Genomic DNA, 26,385 nt, shown 5'->3' with positions numbered 1-26,385 from the left:
GTTTTCACTAATTTTAGATCAATCTAAGACATTTTATGGTTATATAGCAGAGTAAATTTCATGAACTAGACTTGACAAGGGAAGTGTAATATTGATTATTTGTTTTAATTAAAATATTCTGCCTTGGGTAAACTAATTAGTGCTGTGAGTAAACAAATATAAGCTTGCATTTGTATGTGGTGTGAGGATAGACTTCCTCTCTATTTCAATCTGCTTCTCAGAGCATTTTTGTAGCTTTTCAACAATGTTCTAACTTTAGAATTCTATTTTAAAAAATCATCACTTTGTCTAGTGCAGTTTGTACTGGGTTTAACCTGTCTTATGCTCAGAATTCTACCGTCTCCTGGATAAAGATTTTCCTCTCATTACACTGAGTTAGTGTCAGAGTTACAGGAATTGTGATTTCTAGGCCTTTCCTCTCCATGTACCTGAAGTTGGTGTGTCAAATATGATTTTCCTTCATTTCTTGAATTTTTATTATTCAATTATAATTTTTGAAAATGGGTTTATTTCAGTGTTTTATAGATTTCCGTAGAAACTGCATGTGTTTGCGCTTTTATTTTTATTTTATTAAAAAAATTTTTTTTTTAATGTTTTTATTTATTTTTGCGACAGAGAGAGACAGAGCATGAGCAGGGGAGGGACAGAGAGAGAGAGGGAGACACAGAATCGGAAGCAGGCTCCAGGCTCTGAGCTGTCAGCACAGAGCCCGATGCGGGACTTGAACCCACAGACTGTGAGATCATGACCTGAGCCGAAGTCGGATGCTTAACCGACTGAGCCACCCAGGCGCCCCTGTTTGCGCTTTTAAATTTAACATTTATAAACAACTTAAATGTACTCATTTGTTGTTTTTTCACTAGCTATTTGTTTACTTCTTTATAATTTTTTTCAAGTTTATTTTGAGAGAGAGAGAGAGAGAGAGAGAGAGAGCGAGAGGGCACACGCGTACCTGCGTGGTAGAGGGGCAGAGAGAGAGGGTGACAGAGGATCCAAAGTGGGCTCTGTGCTGACAGCAGAAAGCCTGATGCCCCGCTTGAACTCATGAACCACGAGATCATGGCCTGAGAGGAAGTGGGATCCTTAACCACTCAGGTGCCCCTACTGCTTTATAATTAATTAATGCAATTTTAGGTGTGCATGGTTTTAAAAGTACCTTATATTTCCTTGTTGTAAAAGTCATGTTCATTGTAGAGAATTTAGAAAATAAAAGTAAAGAAAATAAATTTAAAAATTAGTGGTAACTTTCCCTCCTAGGGATAAGTTGTAATTGGTTTTGAAACTGGGGAATGTAAGTCCTCCAACTGTGTTCATATTTTTCAAATTTGTCTTGGCTGTTATGGGTCCCTTGAATTTCCCCATGAATTTTAGGATTCAGCTAGTCAATTTCTACAAAGAATCCAGCTGGGATTTAAAAAAAAATTTTTTTTTTTTAATTTTTATTTTAGAAAGAGGGAGAGAGAATGCAGGGGAGAGGAGCAGAGGGAGAGAGACAACCCCAAGCAGGCTCCACACTCAGTGCGGAGCCTGACATGGGGCTTGATCCCATGACCCTGGGATCCTGACCTGAGCCGAAATCAACAGTTGGATGCTCAACCAACTAAGCCACACCAAGCGCCCCTTGTATTTTCCAAATTTGTCTTGGCTGTTATGGGTCTCTTGAACTTCCCTATGAATTTTAGGATTCAGATAGTTAATTTCTGCAAAGAATCCAGCTGGCAATTGGTAGAAATTACATTGAATTTCTGGATCAATTTGGGGAGTATTGCCGTCTTAAGAATATTAAGTCTTGGGGTGCCTGGGTGGCTCAGTTCGTTGAGTGTCTGACTTTGGCTCAGGTCATGATCTTGCAGTTTGTGAGTTTGAGCCCTGTATGGGGCTTGCTTTAGATCCCCTGTCCCTCTTTCTCTCTGCCCCTCGCCCAGGCATGCTCTCTCTCTTAAAAATGAATAAACAATAAAAACATAGTTAAGAGAAAGAATATTGTCTTGTGATCCGTGAACAAGGGTTGTCTTTCCATTTATTTAGGTCTTCTTTAATTCTTGTCAACAGTATTTTGAGTTTCCAGAGTATCATTTTATGCTTTTTTGGGGGTTAAATTTATTCCTAAATATTTTATTCTCTCTGAAATGATTGTGAGTAGAAAGGTTTTCTAAATTGCATTTTCAGATTGTTTATTGCAAGTGTGTAGAATGTGTGGAAATAACAATTAACTTTTATGTATTGCTCTTAAATTCTGCAGCCTTGCTGAACTCATTTATTAGATGTAATAGTTTTTTTTAGTGGATTTTTAAGGATGTTCTATATGCAAGATCATGTCACCTGAAAATAGGATTTTTTCCTTTTCAATTTGGATGCCTTTAATTTTCTAGTCTAATTGTCATGGCTGTAACTTCTAGTACCTTGTTGAGTAAAAGTGGTGAGAGGGGACATCCTTAGCTTATTCCTGATCTTAGAGTGGAAGCATTTAGTTTTGTACATTAAGTATAATATTAGCTATAGATTTTTCACAGATGTTCTTTATTTATTCCCTTCTATTCCCAGTTTGTTGAGTGTTTTTATCACGAAAGAATGTTGAATTTTGTCAAATGCTTTTTCTGCATCTTTTGAGGTGATCATGGTTTTGTCCTTTATTCTGCTGATAGGGTGTATTATATTAATTGATTTTTGTGTGTTAAACAAGTCTTGAGATAAATACCACATGGTCTTATTGTAGAATCATCTTAAATGTTGCTGGATTCAGTTTGCTATTATTTTCTTGATGAGTTTTGCATCTGTATTCAGGAGATATTGGCCTGTAGCTTTGACGTCTTTCTGATTTTGGTGTCAGGCCCATAGAATGGCTCATATTCTTTCCTGTTATATTTTTTGTGAAGAACTAGTATTAGTTCTTTAAACATTTGGTGGAATTCACTGGTGAAGCCATTGGTGTCTGGGCTTTTTTTTTTTTTTTTTCTTTGAGAAACTTTGCTGGTTTAATCTCTTTATTTGTTATGGGTCTATTTAGTTTTTCTGTTTGTTCTTCAGTTTGTTTTGGTATCTTGTACCTTTCTAGGAGTTTTCTCATTTCATCTAGGGTATATAATTTATTGGCACGCAGTGATTCATAATATCCTCTTATAATCCTTTTTATTTTTTATTTATTTAAAAAATTTTAGGTTTGCTTATTTATTTTGAGAGAGGGAGAGTGAGCAGGAGGGGGCAGAGAGAGAGAGAGAGAGAGAGAGAGAGAGAGAGAGAATCTTAAGCAGACTCTACACCATTAGCATGAAGCCTGATATGGGATTCGAACTCTTGAACCATGAGATTATGACCTGAACTGAAACCAAGAGTCTGATGCTTAACTGACTGAGCCACCCAGGTGCCCCATAATAATCCTTTCTTAAAATTAATTGATTTTAATTAATTAAATAATATTTAATTAATTTTTAAACTTTCTTTTATTTATTTTTCTTTTTTAATTTATTTTTTAATGTTTATTTCTCAGAGAGAGGGAGGGAGGGAGGGAGGGAGAGAGACAGAACATGAGCGGGGGAGGGGCAGAGAGAGAGACACAGAATGCGAAGCAGGCTCCAGGCTCTGAGCCTTCAGCACAGAGCCCGACACGGGGCTCAAACTCACAAACTGTGAGATCATGACCTGAGCTGAGGTTGGCGCTCAACCGACCGAGCCACCCAGGCGCCCCTCCTTTTTATTTTTTAATGTTGGTAGTACTGTCCATTCTTTTAGCCCTGATTTTATTTTAATTTGTAACCTTTTAAAATTTTGTTATTTATTTATTTGTTTACCTACTTTATGTAAGTAATCGTTACATCCAACGTGGGGCTTGAACTCACAACCCTGAGATAAAGAATCCCATGCTCTTCTGACTGTGCCAGCCAGACATCCCCTTTCATCCCTGATTTTAGTAATTTGACTCTTCTGTCCTTTTTTGGGGGGCATTTTGTCAATTTTATTATCTTTTTTAAGGAACCAACTTTTAGTTTTGTAGATTTTTCTCTATTTTTAAAATGATCTATTTCAATTACTTCTATTTTATAAAGACAAAAATCTTTATTATTTTCTTCTTTTGCCTTGATTTTAGTTTGTTGTTATTCTAGTTTTTTAGGTGGTTGACTTGAGGTCTTCTTTCTTTCTTTCTTTCTTTCTTTTTTTTTTTTTTTTTGAGTAGGTATTTATAGCTATACATTTCCCTCTAAGCACTGCTTTTGCTGCATCCCGCTTTTGGCATATTGTGCTCTTCTTTTCATTCAGTTCAAAGTATTTTCTAATCTCTCTTGTGATTTCTTCTTTGACACATTGGTTGTTTAGGTGTGTGCCATTTAATTTGCAAATATTTGTGAATTCCCTAAATTTCCTTCCATTTTTGATCTCTGATATAAGTCTGTTGTAGTCAGAGATCGTACTTTGTGTGATTTCAGTTCATTTCAACTTGTTGAGATATGTTTTATGGTCTAGCATGTTGCCTCTCCTGGAGAATGTTCTGTGTACGCTTGAGAAGAATGTGTATTCCCCTCCCGTGCTCCCGTCGGGTGGGGCGCTCCATAGGTCTGCTGGTTCTACTTGCTAGTGACTTTTTCCGGTCTTATCTCTGCTCTGGGATTTTTACCATGCTTCCTCCAACTTCCTTCCGCTTGCTTAAGAATCACAACTCCTTCAGTATTTCTTCCTGAGTCAGTTTCTAACTCTCTTGATATATCACCGTTCTTATTCTGGGATTTCTACTTTTTCAGGGAAAAGAAATTAGATCCTCATGCTAGACTTGGTTCATTGTGAAGGGTCTGGCAGTCGTCACAGTGTCACTTTTATCATGGGGCCCCTGCGGTGATGTTTTCACTGCAGTGCATCCATCCCTTCCCAGCGCCAGCCAGGCGGCTGGCTTGTTGGAGGAACGTGGTGGATGTTATGAGTGGAAGAATCACTGTTCTGCTCGTGGCCTATGATCTTGGTCTGTGATGTATCTTCTCCAACTTCATTTATATTCCTAAGTGTGTATGTTGTAGTGCTCTTGTGTTTACAAAAACACATCCTGTTTTTTTGTATTTTAAATTAAGATGTTTTTAGGTTTTATTTACGTAGCTACGTATATGTGTGTGTGCATGTATGTATGTGTGTGTGGGTATGTATTTATTTAAAATTAAAAAAAATTTTTTAAAATTTATTTTTGAGACAGAGAGAGACAGAGCATGAACGGGGGAGGGGCATAGAGAGAGGGAGACACAGATTCGGAAGCAGGCTCCAGGCTCTGAGCTGTCGGCACAGACCCCGACGCGGGGCTTGAACTCACGGACCGCGAGATCGTGACCTGAGCTGAAGTCGGATGCTTAACCGACTGAGCCACCCAGGCGCACCTCAAAAAAAATTTTTTTTTAAATGTTCATTTATTTTTGACAGAGAGAGAGAGACAGAGCACGAGCAGGGGAGGGACAGAGAGAGAGGGAGACACAGAATCCGAAGCAGGCTCTAGTCTCTGAGCTGTCAGCACAGAGCCTGACGCGGGGCTCGAACTCACAGACTGCGAGATCATGACCTGAGCCGAAGTCGGACACTCAACCGACTGAGCGACCCAGGCACCCCTAAAATTTCTTTTTAATGTTTAGTATTTATTTTTGAGAGAGAGAGAGTGAGACAGAGCGCGAGTGGGGGAGGGGAAGAGAGAGGGAGACACAGATTCTGAAGCAGGCTCCAGGCTCCCGGCATCAGCACAGAGCCCAATGTGGGGCTTGAGCCCATGAGCCCTGAGATCATGACCTGAGCCAAAGTCGGATGCTTAACTGACTGAGCCACCCAGGCGCCCCTGTATGTATGCATTTATTTGTTTGAAAGTAATCTTGGGGTGCCTGGGTGGCCAGGCCTCTATGCCCAGCATGGGGCTTGAACTCATGACCCTGAGAGCAAGAGTCCCCTCCCTGCTCTACTGACTGAGCCAACCAGGTGCCCCCATATCCTGTTTTTAATAGACTTGTTTTGTGATTGAATTTACCAGAATTATAATTATTTTAACTTCTGATTTTGAAATAACTTAAAACTTCCAAAAATTTCAAGTTTCCAGAACAGTGCGAAGAAATCTGACACTGTCTTCATCCAGATTTACCATTGTTACCACTTGTTTTATTATATGAACTCTGCGTGCCTATATACAGTTTTTAGGGCCATTCAAGAGTAAGTTGCAGACCTGTTGCCCCTACCCTGAGTAAGGTAGTGCGTTGCCTAAGGACAAGATCATTTACATACAAAAACATCGTGTGGTGATTAAAATCGGAAAATTGAAAACTGAGAGAATACTGTACTCAGTTTTCTGTACTAACCTGTTGTACTAACTGGTGTAGTTCAGCAGTTCTGTCTCTCGAGTCAGGATCCAGCTCAGGCTCACACATTGCATTTTGTTTTCCCGTCATTTAGTATCATTTAACCCGGTACAGTTTCTCAGCTTTTCTGTGTCCTTTGTGACACTGATATTCTGAAGAGCATAGACCATTTATTTTATAGAATGTTCCTTAGTTTGGGTTTCTGAAGTTGCCTCATGATTATGATGTTATGCATTTTGCTAGGGTGAAGGATGCAGAATAAGGGGTGTTTTGTCTTCATTGCATTGTATCAGGGAGCCCGTGAGGTGGGTTTGTCCCTTTATTGGCGATAACTTTGTGGAGTTGGCTAGGTTTCTCCAGGGTAAAGTTAACTATTTTCCTTTTTGTGATTGATGAGTGATCTGTGGAAAAACACTTTGAGACTATGTAAATACCCTATTTCTCATCAAAGTTCTATATAGCAGTTGGCATTTACTAAAGATTTTTACCTGAGTTGTTGATGGTTGCCAAGTGTTGATGGTCTAACTTCATCATTACTTATCCACTTATTAGCATTATAATGCAAGTAAGAGCTCCTCTGTCCTTCTCTCTGTCCCTTCCTTCCTTCCTTCCTTCCTTCCTTCCTCCCTCCCATTTGTCGATTCATCCACCCCTGCCACCACCCCTCCCTCCCATCTTTCCATCCGTCTGTCCATCTGTCATTGCTGTGGACTTGTGGATCTTTATTTTATTCAGTGAGTTCTAATCCATTGCTTTCATTCTTTATTATATGGTCCATTGGCTAGATTTGATCAATGAAAGCTCTTCAAGCTGGCCCTGGTATCCTTTATAAGTTCCCCATCATTTTTTGAGCACTTCTTTACTTTCTGGATGGAGATATTTATGTACATTTTATACTTTCCCTGACCCAGCTTTGAAATCAGACTCTCCTCTCCAGTGTTCTAGTTCCTTTTGTTGGTGAATGGTACTTAGAAACCAAAACCTGGGCACTAAATGGGCTTATTGCTTCTACACCCTTTGAGAAGTTCCTAGTGTCATCTAGAGTTCATACTCTGTGATCTCTAATTCCCACCCAAACAAACCCCAAGGAATCTTTCTAGTTTTTCCCTGTTCTATATTCATATCTTGCTTCTCGACAGTGGGAAATCTGGCTCCCACTGTTATCAGTGTGCACTCATCTTCTCAGTCCCACAGTATATAGAACGTCAGAATTACTAACCAATATCACTACAAAAACAAACCTTTAGGTAAAATTTGAGAATTGTTTGTGCTCTCTTTGTCTTCATACTGAGGGTAAATGTAGAAGGTACTGTGATCAGAAGCTGATTGGGTTTGTTCTTTCATCTCCCCGTCAATGTAATTGTGTAATTACTTTGAAATACCGTTAGGCTCATTTGTTTCTGCTTGTATGCCTATAGGGCTCCCCTATCTTTACTGATTGATTTTTTTTTTACCACTATATAAAACATGAACATGGTTCTAAAAGTCAAAACCTTACAAAAAGTTATATCCAGAGAAGGGTCACTGCCTTTCTTATCCCTCCCACCTGATTCCCATCTACCCCATAGGTAACTAATCTCATCTGTTCCTAGTTTTTCATTCTTGTAGGGGTTATTTGTGTTTTGTGTGTGTGTGTGTGTGTTGTTGTTGTTGTTAAAAAAAAAAAACAACCCAGATAGATGTTCTTATTTCTATTTCTTGTGCATATGACATATATTCTTTTATATTTGGCTTTTTTTGTTCTGTTTATCAACATATCTTGGAAATCGATTCCTATCAGGCTGTGGAGATCTTCCTCATCCATTTCCGCAGCTGTGACACACAGTGTGTGTGTGTGTGTGTGTGTGTGTGTGTGTGTGTGTGTGTGCGTGCGCATGCGTGCGCGTGCACGCACCTGCGCCATATTCTGTTCACGTCTCCTCTGCATGGACATTTGGTTTCCAGCATTTTGTAATGGCAGGTGCTGCTGCAGTGAGTAGCCTCATCCATATGTACTGCTGTGTTACTGGGCTTGTGTCTTCACCATAAATTCCTAGAAATGGAGTTCCTGGGTCAAAAGGTTAAAAAGTATAGACACACTTACTAGATTTTACCAAATTTCCCTCCACTGGGGTCGCACCACTTTGCACTCCCAGGAGCCGTGCAGGAGGGTGCCTTTTCTCCACGAGTTTGTCAGCCGAGCTCTTGTTGACTTTTTACGCTTTGCCAGCTCGCTAAGAGTGAGAAGCGATGCCTGCTACCACAGGTGATATCCAGCGTCTTTTTAAATGGTGAGGGCCGTCTTTGTGTTTGTCTTTTATGAATTGTCTGCTCGTATCTTTGGCTCATTTTTTTCTTTTGGGCTTTTAGCTTTTTGTCTCTCAATTTTATGACCTCTTTATATATTAGCGCTCTTAGCCCTTTGTGATATATATTGCAGCTATTTTCTCTCAGACCGTCATTTATGTTTTGGCTTCCTTTGTGGTATTTTTGCTGCATTGTCACATAACCGAATTTATCAGTGTTTTAAAATTGCGCTTGGATTTGCATCATATTTAGAGAGCTTTCCCTCTGTCCAGGTTTTAGAGGAATTCACCTATGTTGTGGAACTTCTTTTATGGTTTTCTGTTTTATATCTGGATCCTAGATCATTTGGCATTTACTCTTGTGTTTGGTGTGAGGTCTGTTTTCATCTTTTTCCAAATGGCCATCCAGGGGTCCGTCCCAGTACTACTGATGAAAAGGGTCCGTGTCTGCTCCGGTCTTTGACGTGCTGGGGGAGCTCACTATGCGCTCGCCCAGTGTAACATCCAGACCTACTGGCGGCACTGTCTCCCTTGCTGTCCCTCCACCGACGGGGCGGAGTATCCACGTTGCGGGGCTTTCCTTTGTAGCAGGACAGCGGCTGTAGGTGTGACCCAGCACCGCTGCCGGCATCTCCACCGCGCCAGTTGGCCCCTGCCTTTTCTGAACACCGGTGTTTCTCTTCTCTCTCACGGTTTTGTCTTTCTGTCCCCTGCCTCCTTTGTCTCTGCTTTATGCCCTCTTATTTCTGCTTTGCTTTCCTTTGTGTCTGTTGCCTTTCCGGTTTTGTGCCTTGTACGCAGTCTTGCACGCAAGCGGACTCCGTAACTCTCTCCCTGTCTCTTGGATGAATGGATGATGGTTGGATGGATACCTGAGAACCCGTGTGATTATGTTGTTTTCCCAACTTCTCTGCCCACGTTTTCCTAACTGTGTTCTCTCTTTTCCTCCCCTCCAGCCTGGCTGTCAGCCTGGCTGTTTCGTTGATTTTTCCCGTTTGTAGACTCCAGGCTATAGCCTTGATGACTCCTGGTTCCACTGGTCCACATTAACGTTATGTGCGGGCTGTTGACACTTTGTAGATGTCAAGAAAGATTGCATCTATCGCATACTAGTATTTTTAGAGCTTCTTATTCTTTTATTGAACAAAATTAACTCGCTGTGACCCACTAAGCTGTTTTGTGAGCTCTGCCCTTGTTAGTTTCTGACATATTGTGCTGTTCTGGGCTGTGGTGTGGGCGTGTACACCCCCCCCCCCCCCCCCCCGTATTGGCGTTGAAGGTCATCGTTGAACGAACCCTCATTTTCAGTGGTGCCATTTCTGTAAAAGATGGAGGGGCATTTCCTCCTTCTTCCTGGTTGGAGACGTCTTGATCATGTACTGTTTGGAAGAGAGGAGGTACCATATGAAGAGCAAAGGACCCGCTTCATTCTGGCCCCTCTTATCTTTCCCTCCCTTTCTTCAAGGGACAAGAGTAGAATTTAAGGACGTAAAGATAAATTGTTAGGGCCTATTAAATAAATCAAGACTGCCTATTACTTATTAAATATTTTAGCCAGAAATAAGTGTATTATATGTAGGAAAACATGCAAAGCACAACCATACAGTGGTGGAAAATGTAGGCCCAAGTTCGGATCCTACCCTGGAGTCACTGGCTCTGTAATTTTGAACACTAGTAAGGATACTCGGCCTCTCCAGGACTTGTTTCATCACCCGCGGAAATGAGATACACTAGGAGTGCCTTCTTCCTAGAGTGGCTGGGGGTTGTGAGTGAGGACCTGCAGAGTCCTTGTTAGCACAGGTTCTGAGTCCTTCTCAGTGCGAAAGAACGTATCTTTGGCTGTGATGATGGTACAGCCACTCTGTGTAAGTGCTCATTGCTCCAGAGGGGTGTCTTGTGGCTCGGAGGTGGAATTCTCAGTTCTGTAGCACTCAAGAATTGTGTCATTGGGCCTCAGTGATTGGAATCTGTTCTTTAAAAAATGTATATTTTAGGTTTTTTCGAGCATGCCCTTTTCTTTTATTATTTATAGTTCTACCCTCTCATCCCTTGCTGTGATTTTCACAAAACCCAGAGGAAACAAGATCCTAAGCCACCTGCCTCTTCCTGGTCCCCTGTGGTGGTTCTTTCTTCCCCAACGAGAGGAGGGTTTTGTGTAGGAAATTTTCTTTGTTTCCCTTTTCTTGGAGTCTTTCTGTCCGTTTGTCACCTGTCCATCTGTCTTTCTATCCACTTACTCTTCTGTCTTGTTCCCAAAAGCATTTGAGACAGCTTAGAGAAGAACAGAATGTCAAACAAGCAGGTGAGAAGATGGGGCCAAGGTCAGAAGCAAGGGTAGGAGACAAGCTGGCACGCGTGGGGCAGGCATTGAGAGGCACGCCTGTGTCCTATGGATTGTCGGGATGGGCAGCAGCCCCGTGCCTGAGACCCCAGCAGGCGTGAAGGCCTGAAGAGTTTGTCCCGGTGATAAACTAGCGGCTTAGCAGGAGCCCAGCTGTTCCTGTTACCGAGGCTTGGGAGAGTCGCTTTTGTGTTCTGTGAAATCAAAAACTGCTTCATCCTTTTTTTTTTTTTTTTTCCCTGTCCGAGTTCCATGTGTAGTTGGTTATGTTCTGTAAATGGAGATTTCTCCAGAACTCTCCCCCACATTGGTCTGATGGCCGGGGAATTAGGTGGTTCTGCTAATTGATAGGCAGCCAGAAATAGACAATGACGACCACAGAAAGGATCCTAGCATTTATGAGTTCTGTTTCTTCAGGGCTGGACGGTTCAGAAAATGCTTTCATGTAGTTGGTGGTCATTTGAGGAGACAGTGTGGCCTCCTGCTGGCACTCAGAGTGTAGAGCTGTGAGATAGTGCTCGCCACTGGCGTGGTCCTCCAGATGCCTAAGCTGGTTATTATGAACACGGTACTTTTCTATAATGCACTCCATGTTCTTTAACAGAAAATTTCAACAGGGAGGAAAACTTACTTTGAGTCACTTAACATTTCATATGGTGCTTCGATGGTAAGACTTCTAGGGGATATACAGGCTAGGAAGGGGATACATAAGCTAGGAAGGGGGTATATGAGCTAGGAAAGGGATATATACGCTAGGAAGGGAATATATGAGCCAGGAAGGGGGTATATGAGCCAGGAAGGGGGTATATGGGCCAGAAAGGGGGTAATGTGGGCCAGGAAGGGGGTATGTGAGCCAGGAAGGGGGTATGTGAGCCAGGAAGGGGGTATGTGAGCCAGGAAGGGGTATATGAGCTGGGAAGGGGATATATGAGTCAGGAAGGAGGTATATGAGCCAGGAAGGGGGTATATGAGTTAGGAAGGTTTAAAAAACAGCATCATTATTCGAATTGCAGTAGGGAGTATTTAAGTTTTATCTGGTTTGTGCCCCTCTTTCAAACAAAGAAGCAAGACAGAAAAAGCAAAAGATTATTTCTTTTCTTTCTTTTGGTTTGCAGGTGCCCTCACAACCAATGGCATAAATCCCGACACCAGTGCTGAAATTGGACGTGCTAAGAACTGTCTGAGTCCTGAGGACATAATTGACAAATATAAGGAGGCCATTTCCTATTACAGCAAGGTGATTTTGCTGCTTCATAAATCCCTTACATAATTGTGTTGTTTTAATCCGGGGCTCCTGGTTTACACTGTGAAATACTGCAGTACATCCCAGTTCTTTGGTTCTGTAAGCATTCATGTATCATTGTCTAATGCATGATACTATATACTAAAACACTTCTTTATTTCTGATTCATAATAGTGTGAATTTAATATTTGGAAAAAGGGGAAAAAGGACGATCATAGCCCCACTACTCGGAGATAACCATTTTAACATTTTAATATCTATTTTCTGGTCTTTCTGTCAACATATATTGCCTATATTATGAAAAACGGTGAGCATCCTATACTTACTGTGTGGAGACCTGCATTTTTCATGTGGCGTGTCTCTGTAGTTAAACCTTCCACGGCCTGATTTTTAGTGACGTGGGCGGCATTCCATCTTTTGGATGCACCCTTCTTAATACTCTAGGTTTATTTATTTATTTATTTAAATTTTATTATTTATTTTTGAGAGACAGACATAGCATCAGCAGGGGAGGGGCAGGGAGAGAGGGAGACACAGAATCCGAAGCAGGCTCCAGGCTAGGCTGTCAGCACAGAGCCCGACACGGGGCTCGACCCCACGAACCGGGAGACTGTGACCTGAGCCAAAGGCAGATAGATGCTTAAGCAAATGAGCTACCCAGGTGACTCTTGGATTTAAAAAAAAAAAAAATTTAAATTTCATATCTACTTTCTGAAATACTGAAAACAAGAAGTCAAGCTGTGTAGAAGAGCGGTAGCAAAAGCAGAAGATGAAGCCCGCCCACCTCTCCTACCCTTGTTTCTTAGAGTAACAGCCGTTAACAATTTGGTACATCTCTCTTGCGACCTTTATGCCTGTGAAATGCATATGTGTGTGTATGTATATCTCTTATTTAGGAAGATGAGATTATGCCTCATGTGTTATTCTGCAACTTGCTTTATTCACTCACAGATTCATCCCAGATGTCCTCCCACTGCAAACCTGCTTGATTCTTTCAGATAGGGTGGAAAGTCTTCTATGTTTTTTTTTTTTTATGTTTATTTATTTTTGAGAGAGAGAGAGAGAGAGAGAGATAGCGATAGCGTGTGAGAGGGGGAGGGGCAGAGAGAGAGGGAGACACAGAATCCTAAGTAGGCTCCAGGCTCTGAGCTGTCAGCACAGAGCCTGATGTGAGGCTCAAACTCACAAACCGTGAGATCATGACCTGAGCTGAGGTTGGACGCTTCGCTGACTGAGCCATCCAGGCGCCCCTCTGGTGGAAAGTCTTCTAAAGTGTGGATGTAGTCATTTGTCAACACTTTTGTAAGAGGCCATCAGGAACCCAACATGGGGAGTAGACAACACCTAGAGCAAAGTGAAATGCCTGCTCCCACAGAGCTCACTGCTTGCTCTGATTTCCTAAATTCTTACCTTTTGATGGATGCTTAGGTTTTCTCACTTTCCCCTGTTAGGAAAAAAATGCATCAGTGAACATTCTTGTACATATATTCTTGTGTGATTATCCCTTTCGTTATGATTTCTGGAAATTTCGGGCTCCTGTGTGGCTCAGTTGGTTGAGCGTCCAAGTTTGGCCCAGGTCATGATCTCAGGGTTCGTGGGTTCGAGCCCCGTGCCTGACTTTGCACTGATAGTGTGGAGCCTGCTTTGGATTCTGTGTCTCCCTCTCTCTCTGACCCTCCCCCACTCACGCTCTCTCAAAAATACAAAAATTAAATCTTGAAAATTAATAAAAAAAGATTTCTGGGAATTTAATCACTGGATATGACATTTACACTTGTGATAAGTTACTTTCAAGTTACTCCCCAAATTCCTTCTCCAATAGGGTATGAAAAGGTATAGATTTATTTAACTGATTCTCTTCTATGAATATTAGTTCATTTCAGTTTTCCTTGCCACAGTTGTAAACAGTGCTGTGATAAACGCCCTGGTAGAGAAATCTTTTTGGACTGATTTATTTTTTTATTATTATTTTTTAAGGAGATAGTACTTGGGTGGACTTGGAGAAGTGAACTTGGGTCAAAGAGCATACATGGTGTTTTTAGAGTTTACTTACACATTGCCATAGTGTCGTGCCAAAAGGGTAACAGTCTGCTCTGTCACAAACACCAGCTGTTGTATCCTTTCAGAGTATTTGTCACCGTGATGGGTGAAAGTAACTTCCCATTGTTTTAGTTTGGATTTGATTACCAGTGAGATATTGGACAGTTTTTGCTTCATAGCATTTATGTTTCTTATATGAATTACCCATTTGTGTCCTTTGTACACATTTAAGTTAGGGTGTTTTTCTTGTTGCTCTGTCATAGCTCTTTATATATGGTGAATACCAGCTTCTTTTCTTTCATTGACGCCTATTACTAATCTGTTTCCTAAGGTTGCTTGCCTTTGATTTTGTTCAGGAGCTTTTCTTTTCTTTTTCTTTTTGTGGTCAAAACATGTTTCTAATATAGTAAATTTTTTCCTTTTGGGTTTTTACCTTTGGTATTATGCTTAGAAATACCTTAACAATAACATGGAACTCTTTTCTTCAGTTTTTTTTTTTTATAACAAAGTTTATTTATTTGAGAAAGAGAGTACGTACGAGTGACAGAGGGACGGAGAGAGAGAGAATCCCACGCAGGCTCCCCACTCTCAGTGCAGAGCCTGATGTGGGACTTGAGCTCATGAACCATGGCCTGAGTCGAAATCAAGAGTCCGATGCTTAACTGATTGAGCCACCCAGGAGCCCCATCCTCATTTTTTTTTTTTTTAATCTTTAAAATGGGGATGATGATAGTACCTATCTGAAAGTGTTGTGGTGAGGATAAGCGGAGTTAAGTATACGGAAAGTATTGTATTTGATGAGGTTAGCATTTTAAAATATTTATCTCCTTACCTGTAATTTATTTTGTGTACATTATGACACAGAAATAGCATTTATTTTTTCCAGGTTACTATCTCCTTGTTCCACCACAATTTATGGAATTCAGACTTTTTGTCTCTGATTTGAAATCCCACTTACACTGAATACATACATATATTGGAGTCTAATTCTGAGCTTTTTATTCCTTTCTACGAATTTCTTTTCTTACTCCGGCATCATGATATTTTATCTCCTGTGGTTTCTTTAATATGTACTAGTGTGTCTTCTTTTCTTTAAAATCCCTTCCTCCCATCCTAGATTTTCTTGGCTAGTATTATGAGTAATAATTCCTCAAGAATCCTGAAATATTTCGTTCATCTCACACACACACACACATACACACACACACACACACGAAACAGTTTGGAATTTTCATGGGGCTTGAAGTAAGTTTTGAATTATTTTTAGGAGAACTCCTATCTTTGCAAAATTACTGTCTCTGTCGAATATGTTAATGTCTCTGCACTCACACATCTTATTTTAAGTCCCGCAATACAGAGTTGCAGGTTTCTTCGTAGAGAACGTGAGCATTGTTTTTAAGTTTATTTCTAGTTATTGCATGTGTTTTTGTTAATTTGGTGGATGAGATTTTTGCCATTATATTTTTGAACTGCTTATAGCTGAAATGTAGAAAGGCAGATTGAGGTTTTAATATTCATTTTGTAACTGGCTGTTGAAAAATCTTAAATATTAAGTACTTTTTTCAAACTCCTTTCTTTTCTGTCTTTTAAACTTTGTTTCCAAGATTATCAAAATGATCATAGCTAAGTTCTGTAGGTGGGCAGACAGATGGAGAGAAGTCACGTGGCTCGTGTAACTAATTCTAGCAGTTTGGTGACTGTCTTTGGACTAGAGAAGCAGAAGGAGCCAGGGTTAGACCAGGGAAGGCTCTGAACGTGCACAGGAACCAGGCTCTCCTGCCTTTGTGGCAGAGCCCTGCGGGCATGGCAGGTGGATGGCTCTTCCCCAGCCATATCTGATGGAAAGTTAGTGGCTGCCCACAGCACTGTGTTAGTGAGAATTCGAGACTTCTCGGTGGGAGAGACTTGTCTGCCGTGGGCACAGCAGGGGAGCCAGGTGGCCGTGGGTCTTGAGTTTTCCAGTCCCCAGAGTGGAAGGAGCAGCCTCCGGAGGAAGACAGAACTGGATTTGAGTCTCTCCTCCACTGTGTCTGTGCCGTCTGACCTCATTTCCTTTGTATGCTCTCTCAGCCCCGGGTTTCTTTTCTCTCAAATGGCGAGGTTAAGGCCTATTGCATCAAGATTAAAAAAAAAATTTTTTAAATGTTTATTTATTTTGAGAGAGTGAGAGCAAGAGAGAGAGAGCATGTGAGATAGTGGGAGAAGGGCAGAGAGAGAAGGAGCGAGAGAATCCTGAGCGGGCTCCGTGCTGTCAGCACAGAGCTCAATGCGGGGCTCGATCCCATGAACCGTGAGATCATGACCTGAGCCGATAGATATCAAGAGTCAGACGCTTAACTGGCTGAGTCCCCCAGGCACCCCTGCATCGAGTTTTTAATCAGAGTAAACAATTTATACATGTAAAATGCCTGCTACCGGGGCAGACCGTTTGTATTGCTCAATAAAAAAACGGTCATCGTCTGTCCTTCCTCCATTGAGTATGTGCTCAATGAGACGTCTGGGGAGAAGCCCGTTCCTAATATTGTGTATGTGATGCAAGCAGGCAGCGCAAGTGATATCTTCCTTTCTCTGGTTGTAGTTCTGTTCATTTGCCTCGTTTTCCTCTTAGCTCCTTGTCTTTCCTCCTTTACGCCCTCCCCCACCATGAGACGACAGTGGTATAAGAATCTCTGTATACTTCTCCAATTTGATTTGATCGTATTTGATTTGTACACACGTGCACACACGCACACACACACGTGCACACGCACACACATGCACACACACGTCAGGCTGCCTCTCACTTACCAAGGGAGAGGCACCATCTTTCGGTTTTCATTCACGGTGAGTGATAGTGAAATCTTGTAAGCAGATTCTTGGTGGCTTCACAAATGATTTTTTATTCGATTTCTGATTTGTGGCCAAGGAAATTCTCTTTTGTTAGAAGAAATGAAATGGAGACATAGACATTCTCCTGAGACATTGGTGTCATCGTATTTATAGTTGGAAGGAACTTTAGAGAGCATATAGCCTCATACTTTTTCATAGGTGAGAGACTAAAGCCCAGAGAGGGTACGTGACTCGATTGAAGTCACACAGTGACGGCTGGATTGGGAGGCAGAGGACCCTCCACGCTTGAGCTATGGTGTCGGGCAGAGTTCTCGGTGTTTACCTACCTTTAGCTATGTTCCTGTGGCCTCTCAAGTGAAGGTCACTTGGTTCCTATCCAAGTACTAACCAGGCCCGACCCTGGTAGGTCACTTGGTTCCTAATGGCATGTTTGCTCCGTATTAGTTCTGGAGTCAGATGGACGCAATTCAAACCTTGTCTCCACCGGTTGTTGTGGGGTCAGATGGACGCAATTCAAACCCTGTCTCCACCAGATACTCGCTTTGTAACCTTGGGCAAGAAACTTTCCTTTTTTTTTTTTTTTAATTTTTTTTAATGTTTATTTATTTTTGAGAGAGAGAGAGAGAGAGACAGAGACAGAGACAGAGACAGAGCATGAGCAGGGGAGGAGCAGAGAGAGAGGGAGACACACAGAATCCAAAACAGGCTCCAGGCTCCGAGCTGTCAGCACAGAGCCCGACGCGGGGCTCGGACTCACAAACCGTGAGATCATGACCCGAGCCGAAGCCAGATGCTCAACTGACTGAGCCACGCAGGCGCCCCAAGAAACTTTACTTTTTTTTTTTTTTTAAATTTTTTTTCTCAATGTTTTTATTTATTTTTGGGACAGAGAGAGACAGAGCATGAACGGGGAAGGGGCAGAGAGAGAGGGAGATACAGAATCGGAAACAGGCTCCAGGCTCCGAGCCATCAGCCCAGAGCCTGACGCGGGGCTCGAACTCCCGGACCGCGAGATGGTGACCTGGCTGAAGTCGGACGCTTAACCGACTGCGCCACCCAGGCGCCCCAGAAACTTTACTTTTTTAAGTCTCATTTTAGAACCTAACATAAGGATAATATTTATTTTAGGGTTTTTGTTTTAGAATTGAATGAGAGAGTTCCCTCATTTATTCCTGAAGTATTGATTATACAATGCTATGCTGGGATCTATGCTGGTAGGACAGTCCTTAGTAAGGACTCAGTAGTGAGAACGGGGCTTGGTCCCTGCATTCCAGAATTTTTGTTCCGGGAGAATGCTTATAGAGAGCAGGTATGGAGGTTTTTAGTAATGGTCCATTCTTTACCTAATCCCTGCTGATTGTGGATATCTTTCTACTGATGTAAGAGCAATTTTTTTATGATTGCAGTTTAAATCTTTATAATATAATTAAAAATATGTAAGTGTAACATAAACATTTGTGAAAAAAATGGAGTTGGCTTTTATTGCCACTTACATGGAAGTTGTTTCAAGGGTTTTGAAGGAAAAGAAGTCATTTAATTTCAGTGGAATAAAGTCCTTCTGTGAGTTTATTGTTGTGCTGTTAAATGGTATGTAAAAATTGGTGATTTCTGACTTCAGTGTTGCCAGTTAGGGAAGCAGAGTTTCTCCTCATGATTGTGCGTGGTGGTTTTTGTCCCGTGCCACGAATTACGTACGTGTTACATACTTGAAAAGAGGGAAGAAGGAGGCTGCCCTAACAGCACAGCACTTTCTTTTTCTACCTTATAAAAATACTTTTAGTAAGAAACGTGACCTTTGTAACAATTGGTAGGTGGACAGACTGCATTCTCCCGAGCATTTCTGCCTGCTGGGCCCATGGGGGTCTCGGTAAATACTTGTTGATGGAAAGGGGGGACTCCAGTGTTTGATGCCTCTGTAGGAGTATCTGTGAGGGACCTCCTCCCCCCGGGTGGTCTTTAGGCCCTGGTGTACATGGATTTATCTCTGTTAAACTTTTCTTCAACTGCAAGTTTCTGCAGATACTGCCATTGAAAATCACTTCAGCTCGGGATACTTAGAAAGAAAACAAAACCGGTTGGAGTGGAAAAGAAAACAGGCCGACAGCTAGTGTGCAGAGTTTCTGTGGTGCAGCCTTGGCGGGGCAAAGGGTGCTGGAGGGAGGGCACTGGGTCGGGGTCCAGGGGCCACTCAGCAGCCTGCTCCAGGCTCCGAGCCACACAGTGTGGCGTGATAAGACTTCCCCCAATACGGTCCTCCCTCTCTGCTCTCCACCCGCCCCCCCTTGGGAGGGACTGTTAGGTCCTGGAACTCGGGGAGGTGCCCTGAAGGGTCCCCGCGTTCCCCGTGGTATATAGGCTTTACGATACGGTAGAAAATCTTCATTTTTTGATGAGGATCCCCCTTTGTATCCTACAGTACAAGAATGCCGGAGTGATTGAGTTAGAAGCGTGTGTCAAGGCTGTGCGAGTCCTTGCCATTCAGAAGCGGAGCATGGATGCTTCAGAATTTCTCCAGAACGCGGTTTACATTAATCTCCGACAGGTGGGTGCACGTCTTCCTGACAGGCGGGTGCGGTGCGTGGAAGGGTTAGCGCAGCTCTCCTGGAGCCTGTTGCGACCCTGCTGCTAGGACTCAGTGTGGTGTGAAGTCTGCAGCCAGAACTCGGTGTCCTAAATACTGCTTTACGTTATGATACTTTACTTTCAGAATTCTGATTTTTCTTTTCTTTTTCTTAAATTTTAGAGAGAGAGCACATGTGAGCAGGGGAGAGGGGTAGAGGGAGGGAGAGGGGGAGAGATATGGAGGGAGGGAGAGGGGGAGAGAGAGGGAGGGAGGGAGAGGGGGAGAGAGAGAGAGGGAGGGAGAGGGGGAGGGAGGGAGGGAGAGAGGGAGAGAGAGGGAGGGAGAGAGGGAGAGAGAGAATACCAAGAGGGACCCACACTCAGTGTGGAGCCCAATGTGGGGGCCAGTCCCATGACATCAGCCAAAATCAAGAGTCGGACACTCAGTCGACTGGGCCACCCAGGTGCCCCCCACATTCAGAGTTTTCTGCCCTTCAAAATTTTTCTTGAGTAGAGAAACCACTCTGTCTCTTGCCAGCGTCGTGACCTTGGTCCAGCTCTGCCTGTTGCTTCACTCTGGTCCCTTGTGGCGCGACTGCCATTTGTAACCCGGGCTGGGTCGTTAGGTTTCTAAAACACAAAGTCTGGGAAAGTTCTGTGGACAGCTCATGGTACACAGTAGGCACTCAAGAAATACCACTCAGTCTGCATCTGGATATGATTTTAATAAAATGAAGTCATTAGAACATTTAGTTGTAGGTTGCTAATGCAAAATCACAAAGTTGGTAGTCTAGAAAGATTGGAGACATTTAGCTAATTTAACTTGGATTTGTATGGACGGGGCCACCCAGTCTCAAAGTTCAGCAGCTTCTATAAGGACCTTTGGCTGGGAGTGGGACACAGGTAACTAGTGGCAAAGCTCTTTGCTGAGCACAGGCTGTGCTGGGGGGGGGAGGGGTGGGGAGAAGGCAGGTTCTGCCCTCCTCGAGCTGACAGCCTCATGGCAAAGGTGGACCTCCGTTGGTGGGGTGACTGAAAAACAGGGGACAAGGGAGTGTGGCAAACCGATTTGAGCTAGTTTGGTGGTGGTGGAGGGTGTGGGGTCAGGGGCCGTCTGAGGCAGGGAGGTTCAAGCTGGGGCAGGAAGGCTGGATAGGAGATAGCCAGGAGAGGAGGAGGGGGGACCAGCATTCCAGGAGGATGGCTCAGCAGGAGTGAGTCTGAAATCTGAGACGGCATGTTCCCTGGAAGGAACCAGGCCAGATGGAGACAGGCTGGAGAGGGAGCTTGAGGGAGGGGGCCCAAGTCAGAAATGGAGGTCTTTCTGGCCAGGTGAAGGGTTTGCAGTGTATTCTCCCAACAGTGGGTTTTATTTATTTAAAAAAAAATTTTTTTTTAAATGTTTATTTAGTTTTTGAGAGAGCCAGAGAGAGCGAGTGAGCAGGGGAGGGGCAGAAAGAGGGAGACACAGAACTGGAAGCAGGTTCCAGGCTCCGAGCTGTCAGCACAGAGCTCGACGCGGGGTTCGAACCCACAAAGTGTGAGATCATGACCTGAGCCGAAGTCGGACGCTCAACCGACCGAGCCACCCAGGCACCCCTAAAATTTTTTTTAATGTTTATTATTTATTTAGTATTTATTTATTTTTGAGAGAGAGAGACAGTGAAAGCATGAGTGGAGGAGGGGAAGAGAGAGAGGGAGACACAGAATCCGAAGCAGGCTCCAGGCACCGAGCTGTCGACACAGAGCTCGACGCGGGGCTCCATCCCATGAACGCGAGATCATGACCTGAGCCGAAGTCGGACGCTCGTCCGACTGAGCTTCCCACCCGCCCCTGACAGTGGGTTTTAAAGGAAAGGGCTTGGAGGCATGGGAATGACAGGATCCCCTTGTCTCAGGTGGGGAAGAGTGCTTGGTGAGCAGTCCTGATGCTCCCAGCTGAGAGGCAGGACAGCCAACACGCGTGGGTGGTGAAAAGGGAGTGGTGACGACTGCGTGAGGGTCGGCTGGACGCCACCCAGGCTGTGGCTGCGAGGTCGAGGTCGCGCTGTGCTCTGAGAGGGGGGCTGTGGAGGGTGCTTTGGAGCAGAGGTGACAGACCCGGCCGTGGGTGTGACGGGAAGCCTGTTAGATAGGTGGGCTGAGGCTCAGGCGAGGGGGAGGGGGAGGCTCGGGGGTGGGAGGGGGAGAGAGACTAGAATCAGTTTATGTTTTGAACGAGAATAGGCATCAGGGCTCTTTTTTTTTTTTTTTTTTTTTTTTTTTTGTAAGTAGGCTCCACACCCAGTGTCGGGCTTGAACTTAACGACCTTGAGATCAAGAGTCTCATGCTCTACCGACTGAGTCCCACAGACACCCCGCGCAGTGATTTCTTAGCTCAGGTGTAGACGGAGGCTGCTGGAGCCAGTAAGAAGCAGCAGCTGTAGGCCTGACACGGAAGGGAGAGACAGAAACAGAGGAGAGCCAGTAAACCCAGTACAGACAAACCGAAAGAAGAAAAATCCCACCATTTTGTTTGGGGCCATTTGGTGTCAGGGAAACGGCACCCCAGAGACTCCGAGCTGTTGAGTGGCGGTCGCTCCTGGCCCGAGGGATTTTGTCCCTGAGGGACCGCAGAGGGGAGACGCTCAGGAGGCAGGCCGGGGCCAGACCCTGTCGTGGGTCCGGAGTGAGTGTGGAGACACGGGCTCATCAGGGGGGTGGGGGCCCTTGTGGGAATTCACGCTGAGGAGTCGTGCAGGAGTGGAGGGCAGTCAGACAGGCTTGGGCTCAGTCCTGGCTTTACCCCTGGTTCGCTGTGCAACCTTCCGCAGAATCGCTGTGTTTCAGTATCTTCCTTTGTGACGCGACGGGGGAGCAGGCCCTCGCGGTGGTTGGGGGGCTCGGTGTAGAGTTGCTGCGCCGTGTCCGGGAGCGTCGTGGTGTCTTCCCTGCAGCTGCCCTGCTGCTGTCACCTCGGGGGGGGGGGGGGGGGCAGAGCGGAGGGTGGGCCGCGCTTTCCAGCGGTCACCAGAAGACCTGAAGCCACGGGACCTCGGGCTGGGTGCCGGGGGCAGGGTCGGGGGAGGCCCCCGGAGGCCTTAACGCTCGCTCGCTGGGCCGTGTGGCCGGAGCCGCCTCGCAGATGAATGCCGGCGATTCTGGCTTGCCGGGACGCCGTCTTTGCAGGTGGCCGTAGGAGTACACATCTTTCGTAAAAGAAAGCGTTGCTGCTGACGACGCGTGGGAAGTTGGTGCTGGTGGAACGGCCCTCTGCCCCTTGGCTCGGTCCTCAGGGACAGCACCAGAGGTCAGCAGAGACACGCGTGTTGGGGTGAGTGCCGTGAGGTGCTCTGGGGCGCGGCCCTTTCAGTTTCCCCCGACACGACACTTTGCCACAGCTGACGCCTCTCCATGTGTGCTTGCCGGGGCAGCAAAATAGTGAGCTCTGCTGGGACTTTAGAATAGCGAGAAAAGAAAGGGTCCCGGGTTTTTCTGAAATGGAATAGGCTTTCGGTTCTTGATCACATGGGTGCCATTGGAGAACCGATGAGTTGTATTTATTCCTGGCAGTGGTTTTGGCCACTGTGGAAGGTTTGAAAGGAACGGAGGTAACGAGTCTCGTAGGTACTTTCTGCTTTAAGAAGCCCTGTGCAGACATAGAAACAGATAAGAAACATGCTTGAATCTAGTGGTGCTGGGGAGGGTTTCTGCAGAATTCCTCGTGTTTGGGTCCAGGGACGTGTCATTTCTTAACGTTGTTTGTGCAAGGGGTTTGCGATAATTGTCTCTCATAGCGAATGGTAGCACACACTTGTGTCTTGGATGCGTGGGCGTCATAGGCAAATGGTAGCAGTCAGGGAAGGGCTGCCAGTCCTGGCACCCCAGACCTGGGTTCCTGCCGTTGTTTTCCTTGCCGCGGGACCCTGGACTAACGTGTGACCTCCCATAGCCTGTTTGCGAGTCTGTAGACGGGAAGGATACTGTTTGCTTCTTCCCGGGTTTGTTGTAAGTGTACATTACGTTACTGTAATACACGGCGAGTGCTTTCAACATACCGCTCGGCGCATAGAAAGCGCTCTGTATATGTGTCTGCCCCATCGGTCGTGGATCGGAGCAATAAAGGCAGCTCATGTTTGTTGAGGCTCTTTCCTAGGTTGTGAATTTGTTACTACTTCTCATAACCCTGGGTACTTAAGTGCAGTTATTCCTATTTATTCAAGAGGAGCCTCAGGCTAGAGAAGGGTTATGTAACGTGTCCAGAGTCAGATCCCAAGCTCAGCGGTGAAGGGGCCTCTGGAAAGCATGCTTGCTGACACTTTCCTTCACACGACCTTCCCTAGCAGAGGCCAGGTGCCGTGTTGCCGTCTGCGAGCCCTAGAATATTTAGTGGGTGACAGGACAGACATGGTTGGGCTTACTGTACCGCTTGAGTGTAGAGTCTAGGGGGGGAAGCAGGCAGGAGACATACACAAAATAAATGGCTACCGACCGTGAGCGGTTCTACAGCGGAAAAGGACGTGCTTCATCATGCAGAGCTGGGGAATGTTCTCGCCAGGCTGCTCTGGTGGCATTGATCCCAGCGACAGAAGTTCTGTTACCAGGCGGGGACAAGGGAGAGGGAGAGCATCCCCGTCATCAGGTGAACTGAAACTCCCTGAGTATACCTGAAACTAATTACGCAGCCAGCTTATTACGGGCCCTGAACTAGGCGTGAAGAGATGTTGACCGTGTCATCATAGCAACTTTGCGAAGTGGTTTACTGTAGCCAGTTGTAGGCAAGAGCAAGTTGAGGACACCAGTTGGCTGCGTGCCCGTGCCGGGATTGCCTCGTAAACACCACCACCGGTATTTAAACGTAGTTGGTTGTGACTCTGAAGTCTGAGGTCCGTGAACTGCATCGCAGAGCTTTCCCCAGACAACCCAGGTGGCTGAAATTAATTTCTTAATTAGTAGAAAATGGTGACAAGAAGAGAAAGTGGTAGTAAGAAATTGTTTGAGAAACTTGGAGAAAGCCCAGCAGCTTACCAGATTGGCGAGCGTGCTGTGGGGCCAGTGTGCAGTCATCCCAGCACTGATGCCTGCCACAGACCTGATGCTCAGGAATGATTCTGGGCCGCTTGAAGAACATTTTGGCTCATGATCCGCGACTGCTTTGTCTCTGGTTAGTTTTTTCCTCAGAGCCATTTGAATTTTGTGCAGGCTACTCCGTTCAGATAGAACAGCCTCTTTAAACGTCTGGTACAGTTCCTTAATGAAGCTGTTGCTAAGGAAACCCAGTAAAAGCGGGCAGATATGCACATGATAATTGTAACCTCAGAACTTTATGTCAAATTAAGCCCCAAATCAGAGGGATGGGGAGATTCAGGAGAGGCTTTTTAAGACAGAAGGGGAAAGTGTAAAGTTACAGCCTAGGTGAGGCCGAGACGTGTCAGTCCTGGCCAGCAGGGCACCCGGCTTTCCGGATGGCGCGTGGGGGATTCACAGCTCTCGAAAGGAAAAGAAATGGTTGTGTGGGGAGGGAGGAAAGTCGAGTTCCTTCCCGGAGAAGGGAAAGGCGAGAGGGAACGGAGAAATTTCTGATTGAACACGATACGGCACGGCGTTCTTGGATATGGCAGAGGGGTTTTGTGGGCAGCAGGCATAGGAGGAAATGTCTTGGTGAGAAGTCAAGGCTGCGGAGAAGGGAGCAGAGCAGACGGGGGGTGGGGGGCCCTACCGCCAACTGGGCTCCAGGGGAGGAGCCGCCCTCCAGGCCACGGGGTCGGCCTCACTCGTTGGCATGGGAGCCCAGTGAAGTGAGGACACAGGGCGGGGGCTGACACCGGGGGAGAGTCAGAGACAGAGACGGTGCCTCGCACGCGGTTGCATTTAACTCGAGGGCACTGAGAATGGCGCTCCGAGGTGAGAAGGCTGTGGCAGAGCTTCCCGCGTGGGGACGGGCCAGCAGCTGACACAGATCTTTGTGTCGTGGGCGCCGGGCTCTTGTAGCTCGTCTCTTCCGCGTCAGCTGTCAGAATCTGTTGTCCGCTTTGAATCATGGTACACACGTCGTGGCCCGCGTTACGATTTACCTCCCCTGGTTTCATTTAACTGTGCACCCCTCACTTTCTCTTCGCCCCACTTTTGTCTTTTTGTTGTTGTTGCTAAGTTGTGTTTACAAAGCTGATTTAGTTTTTTTTTTTTTTTTTTTTTTTTTTAGAATGGGGCAGAATGTAAGTAAATGCATAAACAGAATGGCTCTTCAAAATTCGAAGCTACTTGCCCTGGTAGTTGCTTAAAAACGGAGCCGCCATTAAAGTGCTAAGTCTCTACTAAGAAAGTCTGGTAATGCCTGCGGAGTCCAGTGCAGGGACTGTCTTAGTCATCTCTGTGGTCGCTGGGCCACGCACGCTTGTCAGAGGGCAGGCCCCGCTAACGTCTGTTGACGGCAGACGCGAGACAGCGGTGACGAATGCAGTGCTCGTGGGCGTTGGGACCCCTCCTCCAGTGGCAGTGACAGCAGTGACCACGTGCGGACGTGCATGGCATCATGCTGAGAGCTTTACGCGTGCTTCTACCTTTAATCCTTAAAACCCTCCTATGAGAAATTACTTTGTATTGTTAAGGTTTATTTATTTATTTTGAGAGAGAGAGAGAGAGAGAGCACGTGCAAATGGGGAAGACGCAGAGAGAGAGGAAGAGAGAATCTCAAGCAGGCTCCGTGCTGTCAGCACAGAGCCCCACACAGGCTTCCATCTTGTGAACTGTGAGGTCATGACCCGAGCCAAAATCGAGAGTCCGATGCTTAACTGACTA

General features: G+C 45.0%; 1 protein-coding gene across 3 annotated transcripts in view; it reads left to right on the top strand.

Annotated features, from left to right (window-relative positions):
- TRAPPC9 (trafficking protein particle complex subunit 9) overlaps positions 1-26,385 on the top strand; it is a 568,190-nt gene that overhangs the window by 37,351 nt on the left and 504,454 nt on the right. For all 3 annotated transcript variants that reach the window (XM_047842486.1, XM_047842485.1, XM_047842487.1), the window contains 2 exons: positions 12,050-12,171; positions 19,463-19,588. In XM_047842486.1, the coding sequence (XP_047698442.1) occupies positions 12,050-12,171; positions 19,463-19,588 (248 nt within the window). The remainder of the gene's footprint in view (positions 1-12,049; positions 12,172-19,462; positions 19,589-26,385) is intronic.

The sequence above is a fragment of the Prionailurus viverrinus genome, chromosome F2 (assembly GCF_022837055.1).
Source record: "Prionailurus viverrinus isolate Anna chromosome F2, UM_Priviv_1.0, whole genome shotgun sequence".
Taxonomy (NCBI): domain Eukaryota; kingdom Metazoa; phylum Chordata; class Mammalia; order Carnivora; family Felidae; genus Prionailurus; species Prionailurus viverrinus.
This window is presented reverse-complemented; position numbering and strand designations above follow the sequence as displayed.